Source organism: Nerophis ophidion, linkage group LG13, assembly GCF_033978795.1.
Source record: "Nerophis ophidion isolate RoL-2023_Sa linkage group LG13, RoL_Noph_v1.0, whole genome shotgun sequence".
NCBI classification, from domain to species: Eukaryota; Metazoa; Chordata; class Actinopteri; order Syngnathiformes; family Syngnathidae; genus Nerophis; species Nerophis ophidion.
The window spans coordinates 13,614,140-13,623,245 of NC_084623.1; the positions used below are offsets into that span (position 1 = coordinate 13,614,140).

The window sequence follows — 9,106 nt, forward strand, 5'->3', positions numbered from 1 at the left end:
ACATTTTCTTGTTCTATTGGCAGATAATTTTGCTTAGTTCAAGTAAAATATGGCTATTTTTTTATTTTTCTTATTTTGAAAGTCTTGACAAGCCACATTTTCTTGTTATATTGGCAGATAATTTTGCTTAGTTCAAGTAAAATATGGCAATTTTTTTTATTTTTTTATTTTGAAAGTTTTGACAAGCCAAATTTTCTTGTTCTATTGGCAGATAATTTTGCTTAGTTCAAGTAAAACACGGCTTTTTTCTTTTTTTTTCTTATTTTGGAAAGTCTTGACAAGTCAAATTTTCTTGTTCTTTTGCCAGATAATTTTGCTTAGTTCAAGTATAATACGCCTTTTTTTTCCTATTATTTTGGAAAGTCTTGACAAGCCACATTTTCTTGTTGTATTGGCAGATAATTTTGCTTAGTTCAAGTAAAATATGGCTATTTTTTTACTTTTCTTATTTGGAAAGTCTTGACAAGCCAAATTTTCTTGTTCTATTGGCAGATAATTTTGCTTAGTTCAAGTAAAATATGGCTATTTTTTTACTTTTCTTATTTGGAAAGTCTTGACAAGCCAAATTTTCTTGTTCTATTGGCAGATAATTTTGCTTAGTTAAAGTAAAATATGGCAATTTTTTTTATTTTTTTATTTTGAAAGTTTTGACAAGCCAAATTTTCTTGTTCTATTGGCAGATAATTTTGCTTAGTTCAAGTAAAACACGGCTTTTTTCTTTTTTTTTCTTATTTTGGAAAGTCTTGACAAGTCAAATTTTCTTGTTCTTTTGCCAGATAATTTTGCTTAGTTCAAGTATAAAACGCCTTTTTTTTCCTATTATTTTGGAAAGTCTTGACAAGCCACATTTTCTTGTTATATTGGCAGATAATTTTGCTTAGTTCAAGTAAAATATGGCTATTTTTTTACTTTTCTTATTTTGAAAGTCTTGACAAGCCAAATTGTCTTGTTCTTTTGGCAGATAATTTTGCTTAGTTCAAGTAAAATATGGCTATTTTTTTACTTTTCTTATTTTGAAAGTCTTGACAAGCCAAATTTTCTTGTTCTATTGGCAGATAATTTTGCTTAGTTCAAGTATAAAACACCTTTTTTTTCTTATTATTTTGGAAAGTCTTGACAAGCCACATTTTCTTGTTCTATTGGCAGATAATTTTGCTTAGTTCAAGTAAAATATGGCTATTTTTTTACTTTTCTTATTTTGAAAGTCTTGACAAGCCAAATTTTCTTGTTCTATTGGCAGATAATTTTGCTTAGTTCAAGTAAAACACGGCTTTTTTTCTTTCTTTTTTTCTTATTTTGGAAAGTCTTGACAAGTCAAATTTTCTTGTTCTTTTGGCAGATAATTTTGCTTAGTTCAAGTATAATACGCCTTTTTTTTCTTATTATTTTGGAAAGTCTTGACAAGCCACATTTTCTTGTTCTATTGGCAGATAATTTTGCTTAGTCCAAGTAAAATATGGCAATTTTTTTTATTTTTCTTATTTTGAAAGTCTCGACAAGCCAAATTTTTTTGTTCTATTGGCAGATAATTTTGCTTAGTTCAAGTAAAACACAGCTTTTTTTCTTTTTTTTTTCTTATTTTGGAAAGTCTTGACAAGTCAAATTTTCTTGTTCTTTTGCCAGATAATTTTGCTTAGTTCAAGTATAATACGCCTTTTTTTCCTATTATTTTGGAAAGTCTTGACAAGCCAAATTTTCTTGTTCTATTGGCAGATAATTTTGCTTAGTTCAAGTAAAACACGGCTTTTTTTCTTTTTTTTTTCTTATTTTGGAAATCTTGACAAGTCAAATTTTCTTGTTCTTTTGCCAGATAATTTTGCTTAGTTCAAGTATAATACGCCTTTTTTTCCTATTATTTTGGAAAGTCTTGACAAGCCACATTTTCTTGTTATATTGGCAGATAATTTTGCTTAGTTCAAGTAAAATATGGCTATTTTTTTACTTTTCTTATTTTGAAAGTCTTGACAAGCCAAATTTTCTTGTTCTATTGGCAGATAATTTTGCTTAGTTCAAGTAAAACACGGCTTTTTTTCTTTCTTTTTTTCTTATTTTGGAAAGTCTTGACAAGTCAAATTTTCTTGTTCTTTTGGCAGATAATTTTGCTTAGTTCAAGTATAATACGCCTTTTTTTTCTTATTATTTTGGAAAGTCTTGACAAGCCACATTTTCTTGTTCTATTGGCAGATAATTTTGCTTAGTTCAAGTAAAATATGGCTATTTTTTTATTTTTCTTATTTTGAAAGTCTTGACAAGCCACATTTTCTTGTTATATTGGCAGATAATTTTGCTTAGTTCAAGTAAAATATGGCAATTTTTTTTATTTTTTTATTTTGAAAGTCTTGACAAGCCAAATTTTCTTGTTCTATTGGCAGATAATTTTGCTTAGTTCAAGTAAAACACGGCTTTTTTTCTTTTTTTTTTCTTATTTTGGAAAGTCTTGACAAGTCAAATTTTCTTGTTCTTTTGCCAGATAATTTTGCTTAGTTCAAGTATAATACGCCTTTTTTTTCCTATTATTTTGGAAAGTCTTGACAAGCCACATTTTCTTGTTCTATTGGCAGATAATTTTGCTTAGTTCAAGTAAAATATGGCAATTTTTTTACTTTTCTTATTTTGAAAGTCTTGACAAGCCAAATTTTCTTGTTCTTTTGGCAGATAATTTTGCTTAGTTCAAGTAAAATATGGCAATTTTTTTATTTTTCTTATTTTGAAAGTCTTGACAAGCCAAATTTTCTTGTTCTATTGGCAGATAATTTTGCTTAGTTCAAGTATAAAACGCCTTTTTTTTCTTATTATTTTGGAAAGTCTTGACAAGCCACATTTTCTTGTTATATTGGCAGATAATTTTGCTTAGTTCAAGTAAAATATGGCTATTTTTTTACTTTTCTTATTTTGAATGTCTTGACAAGCCAAATTTTCTTGTTCTATTGGCAGATAATTTTGCTTAGTTCAAGTAAAACACGGCTTTTTTTCTTTCTTTTTTTTCTCATTTTGGAAAGTCTTGACAAGTCAAATTTTCTTGTTCTTTTGGCAGATAATTTTGCTTAGTTCAAGTATAATACGCCTTTTTTTTCTTATTATTTTGGAAAGTCTTGACAAGCCACATTTTCTTGTTCTATTGGCAGATAATTTTGCTTAGTTCAAGTAAAATATGGCTATTTTTTTATTTTTCTTATTTTGAAAGTCTTGACAAGTCAAATTTTCTTGTTCTTTTGGCAGATAATTTTGCTTAGTTCAAGTAAAATATGGCAATTTTTTTTATTTTTTTATTTTGAAAGTTTTGACAAGCCAAATTTTCTTGTTCTATTGGCAGATAATTTTGCTTAGTTCAAGTAAAACACGGCTTTTTTCTTTTTTTTTCTTATTTTGGAAAGTCTTGACAAGTCAAATTTTCTTGTTCTTTTGCCAGATAATTTTGCTTAGTTCAAGTATAATACGCCTTTTTTTTCCTATTATTTTGGAAAGTCTTGACAAGCCACATTTTCTTGTTATATTGGCAGATAATTTTGCTTAGTTCAAGTAAAATATGGCTATTTTTTTACTTTTCTTATTTTGAAAGTCTTGACAAGCCAAATTGTCTTGTTCTTTTGGCAGATAATTTTGCTTAGTTCAAGTAAAATATGGCTATTTTTTTACTTTTCTTATTTTGAAAGTCTTGACAAGCCAAATTTTCTTGTTCTATTGGCAGATAATTTTGCTTAGTTCAAGTATAAAACACCTTTTCTTTCTTATTATTTTGGAAAGTCTTGACAAGCCACATTTTCTTGTTCTATTGGCAGATAATTTTGCTTAGTCCAAGTAAAATATGGCAATTTTTTTTATTTTTCTTATTTTGAAAGTCTTGACAAGCCAAATTTTTTTGTTCTATTGGCAGATAATTTTGCTTAGTTCAAGTAAAACACAGCTTTTTTTCTTTTTTTTTCTTATTTTGGAAAGTCTTGACAAGTCAAATTTTCTTGTTCTTTTGCCAGATAATTTTGCTTAGTTCAAGTATAATACGCCTTTTTTTCCTATTATTTTGGAAAGTCTTGACAAGCCAAATTTTCTTGTTCTTTTGGCAGATAATTTTGCTTAGTTCAAGTATAATATGGCTATTTTTTTATTTTTCTTATTTTGAAAGTCTTGACAAGTCAAATTTTCTTGTTCTTTTGGCAGATAATTTTGCTTAGTTCAAGTAAAATATGGCAATTTTTTTTATTTTTTTATTTTGAAAGTTTTGACAAGCCAAATTTTCTTGTTCTATTGGCAGATAATTTTGCTTAGTTCAAGTAAAACACGGCTTTTTTCTTTTTTTTTCTTATTTTGGAAAGTCTTGACAAGTCAAATTTTCTTGTTCTTTTGCCAGATAATTTTGCTTAGTTCAAGTATAATACGCCTTTTTTTTCCTATTATTTTGGAAAGTCTTGACAAGCCACATTTTCTTGTTATATTGGCAGATAATTTTGCTTAGTTCAAGTAAAATATGGCTATTTTTTTACTTTTCTTATTTTGAAAGTCTTGACAAGCCAAATTGTCTTGTTCTTTTGGCAGATAATTTTGCTTAGTTCAAGTAAAATATGGCTATTTTTTTACTTTTCTTATTTTGAAAGTCTTGACAAGCCAAATTTTCTTGTTCTATTGGCAGATAATTTTGCTTAGTTCAAGTATAAAACACCTTTTCTTTCTTATTATTTTGGAAAGTCTTGACAAGCCACATTTTCTTGTTCTATTGGCAGATAATTTTGCTTAGTCCAAGTAAAATATGGCAATTTTTTTTATTTTTCTTATTTTGAAAGTCTTGACAAGCCAAATTTTTTTGTTCTATTGGCAGATAATTTTGCTTAGTTCAAGTAAAACACAGCTTTTTTTCTTTTTTTTTCTTATTTTGGAAAGTCTTGACAAGTCAAATTTTCTTGTTCTTTTGCCAGATAATTTTGCTTAGTTCAAGTATAATACGCCTTTTTTTCCTATTATTTTGGAAAGTCTTGACAAGCCAAATTTTCTTGTTCTTTTGGCAGATAATTTTGCTTAGTTCAAGTAAAACACGGCTTTTTTTCTTTTTTTTTTCTTATTTTGGAAATCTTGACAAGTCAAATTTTCTTGTTCTTTTGCCAGATAATTTTGCTTAGTTCAAGTATAATACGCCTTTTTTTCCTATTATTTTGGAAAGTCTTGACAAGCCACATTTTCTTGTTCTATTGGCAGATAATTTTGCTTAGTTCAAGTAAAATATGGCTATTTTTTTACTTTTCTTATTTTGAAAGTCTTGACAAGCCAAATTTTCTTGTTCTATTGGCAGATAATTTTGCTTAGTTCAAGTAAAACACGGCTTTTTTTCTTTCTTTTTTTCTTATTTTGGAAAGTCTTGACAAGTCAAATTTTCTTGTTCTTTTGGCAGATAATTTTGCTTAGTTCAAGTATAATACGCCTTTTTTTTCTTATTATTTTGGAAAGTCTTGACAAGCCACATTTTCTTGTTATATTGGCAGATAATTTTGCTTAGTCCAAGTAAAATATGGCAATTTTTTTTATTTTTCTTATTTTGAAAGTCTTGACAAGCCAAATTTTTTTGTTCTATTGGCAGATAATTTTGCTTAGTTCAAGTAAAACACAGCTTTTTTTCTTTTTTTTTTCTTATTTTGGAAAGTCTTGACAAGTCAAATTTTCTTGTTCTTTTGCCAGATAATTTTGCTTAGTTCAAGTATAATACGCCTTTTTTTCCTATTATTTTGGAAAGTCTTGACAAGCCACATTTTCTTGTTCTATTGGCAGATAATTTTGCTTAGTTCAAGTATAAAACACCTTTTTTTTCTTATTATTTTGGAAAGTCTTGACAAGCCACATTTTCTTGTTATATTGGCAGATAATTTTGCTTAGTTCAAGTAAAATATGGCTATTTTTTTACTTTTCTTATTTTGAAAGTCTTGACAAGCCAAATTTTCTTGTTCTATTGGCAGATAATTTTGCTTAGTTCAAGTAAAACACGGCTTTTTTTCTTTCTTTTTTTCTTATTTTGGAAAGTCTTGACAAGTCAAATTTTCTTGTTCTTTTGGCAGATAATTTTGCTTAGTTCAAGTATAATACGCCTTTTTTTTCTTATTATTTTGGAAAGTCTTGACAAGCCACATTTTCTTGTTCTATTGGCAGATAATTTTGCTTAGTTCAAGTAAAATATGGCTATTTTTTTATTTTTCTTATTTTGAAAGTCTTGACAAGCCAAATTTTCTTGTTCTATTGGCAGATAATTTTGCTTAGTTCAAGTATAATATGCCGTTTTTTTCTTATTATTTTGGAAAGTCTTGACAAGCCACATTTTCTTGTTATATTGGCAGATAATTTTGCTTAGTTCACCCAATTTTTGTATTTTTTTTCTTGTGTTTGAACACTGACTTTTTGCAGTTGATGCACGATAGAAGTGTGTGTGTGTTGTGTTGTGTGTTTTACCTGCATGAGGGCTGGGCGGGTATACTGGGGAACTGGCAGTCTCCGTGGACGCAGTAGTTCTTGTAGTGATCTGGACAGGGTGTGTACAGGCCGTCCGCCTGTCCGTTTCCTTTTCATAGACGATACAAATGAAAATACGGGTTGATGGTTTGAGCGATGAAGAAATCGCTCATTCTTTGCCAAACCGGTCATCAGGTGCACTTACGTGTGATGTCTGTTGGTGTAAAATGTCCAGCTCCGCCTTTGTTCCCATCTGGAAAAAGGCCACAAAACCATCAACATTAATCTCAGCTCAGGAAACCTGGCAGCCATCCATTAGGAGATGTATGTTTGAACAAATGCCACAGCGGGGAGCCGGAGTGCAACACTTTGGTCAGAGGCTCCGGAAAGGTGTGCGCCCCTGCCAGGTTAATGCATATAAAAAGGTACCCACCATGGTTGTCTATTATACGGCGCACAGGTAGAAAAGAGGAGTGTCCGAGGGGACCAGAGATAAGAAGAAATGCTGTTTTTGCTCACTTTGCTGAAGCGGCTTGGAAAATTCCCCTTCGCAATAGACCAGGGGTGTCAAACTCAAATACAGAGTGGGCCAAAATTAAAAAACTGAACAATGCCGCGGGCCAAAATTGAACAAATTTACCTTTTAATAGGGACCCAAACAAGTTTTGCAATGAATATTGAACAAGCAAAGCTTATGTTACTTTATAGTGACATGCAAAATCGAGTTTCAAAGAATAATAATTAAAAAATATCAATGGCATATCAAATACAATTTGAATAAAAATGTAATGCCTCTTTTCTATTTGCAGCCCTCTGAGGTAAGTATTAAAATAAACTTTTTCCAAAGGCTAATAATACATTTGAAAATAATATAACAATAATGAATGAATCAAACATTCAGGTAGCCCGGAGAAAGTGCAAGAATAAAAACATTAATTATTGCTCAGTTTGCTAAACTGATTTGCTTTAACACTGAATATAAAACAAGCAACGCTTATATAACTTAACAGGGCAAAAGTAACTTTCAAAAAACAAATGAAAGAATATCAATGGCATATTAAATAAAATGAAAATTAAAAAAAATGGTGGTAGCGGGGGGGGGGGGGGGGTGTATAGTGTAGCGTCTCGGAAGAGTTAGTGCTGGGTATTTGTTCTGTTGTGTTTATGTTGCGAATGTTCTCCCGAAATGTGTTTGGCATTCTTGTTTGGTGTGGGTTCACAGTGTGGCACATATTTGGAACGGTGTTAAACTTGTTTACACGGCCACCCTCAGTATGGGTGTTGACCAAGTAGGCCTTGCATTCATTTCTGTGCGTAAAAGCTTTTCATCTTTTTTTTTCTTATTTTGGAAAGTCTTGACAAGTCAAATTTTCTTGTTCTTTTGCCAGATAATTTTGCTTAGTTCAAGTATAATAGGCCTTTTTTTTCCTATTATTTTGGAAAGTCTTGACAAGCCACATTTTCTTGTTATATTGGCAGATAATTTTGCTTAGTTCAAGTAAAATATGGCAATTTTTTTATTTTTCTTATTTTGAAAGTCTTGACAAGCCAAATTTTCTTGTTCTATTGGCAGATAATTTTGCTTAGTTCAAGTAAAACACGGCTTTTTATCTTTTTTTTTCTTATTTTGGAAAGTCTTGACAAGTCAAATTTTCTTGTTCTTTTGGCAGATAATTTTGCTTAGTTCAAGTATAATACGCCTTTTTTTTCCTATTATTTTGGAAAGTCTTGACAAGCCACATTTTCTTGTTATATTGGCAGATAATTTTGCTTAGTTCAAGTAAAATATGGCAATTTTTTTATTTTTCTTATTTTGAAAGTCTTGACAAGCCAAATTTTCTTGTTCTATTGGCAGATAATGTTTGTAGGGAGGAAAAGAGGACATGACGACAGGTTGTAGAATACGATAAAGGCAGGGTCCTCAATATTGTTGTCCGGGTGGAAATCGGGAGAAATTCGGGAGAATGTTTGCCCCCGGGAGATTTTTCGAGAGGGGCACTGAAATTCGTGAGTCTTCTGGGAAAATCGGGAGGGTTGGCACGTAAGAGTATTAGCGGTGAATGCGGTGTTACAGCGGCACCACTGCTGTATAATACCGGCAGGCCAGCTCTAATGTTAATTTGATATTGCCTTAAGGGCCAAATAAAATTACACGGCGGGCCAAATTTGGCCCACGGGCCAGAGTTTGACACCCATGCAATAGACAAAACCATCTCTTTCCACTCATTATCCGTTTATTGCAGTGATATTTTTTTGTGTGTGTCCGTGGCCAGGAGATATCTGGTTCCACTGAGCAACTATGGGAAAATATTTTTCAACCCCTTCACAGCTATGATGCAAAAGGAAGAAAGTAACAGGAAAAACTCTTGCTTATTTACTCTCGGATATGTTGGTGAAGAAAAAAAATCAGCATTTAAAGGGGAATATTATTACAATTTCAAAAGGGTTAAAAACAATAAAAATCAGTTCCCAGTGACTTGTTTTATTTTTCGAAGTTTTTTTCAAAATTTTACACCACCCGGAATATCCCTGAAAAAAGCTTTAAAGTTCTTGATTTTCGCTATTTGCGACGCGACTGTCCATTTCCCTGTGACTTCATACAGTGCTGCCAATACAAACAACATGGCGGTTACCACAGCAAGATATAGCGACATTAGCTCGGATTCAGACTCGGATTTCAGCA

At 30.9% G+C, this 9,106-nt stretch overlaps 1 protein-coding gene across 2 annotated transcripts in view; it reads right to left on the reverse strand.

Annotated features, from left to right (window-relative positions):
• tmeff2a (transmembrane protein with EGF-like and two follistatin-like domains 2a) overlaps nt 1-9,106 on the reverse strand; it is a 392,560-nt gene that overhangs the window by 22,545 nt on the left and 360,909 nt on the right. For both annotated transcript variants that reach the window (XM_061918441.1, XM_061918442.1), the window contains exons 7-8: nt 6,629-6,676; nt 6,424-6,532 (exon numbers count right to left, since the gene is read on the reverse strand). In XM_061918441.1, coding sequence (XP_061774425.1) covers nt 6,424-6,532; nt 6,629-6,676 — 157 coding nt within the window. The remainder of the gene's footprint in view (nt 1-6,423; nt 6,533-6,628; nt 6,677-9,106) is intronic.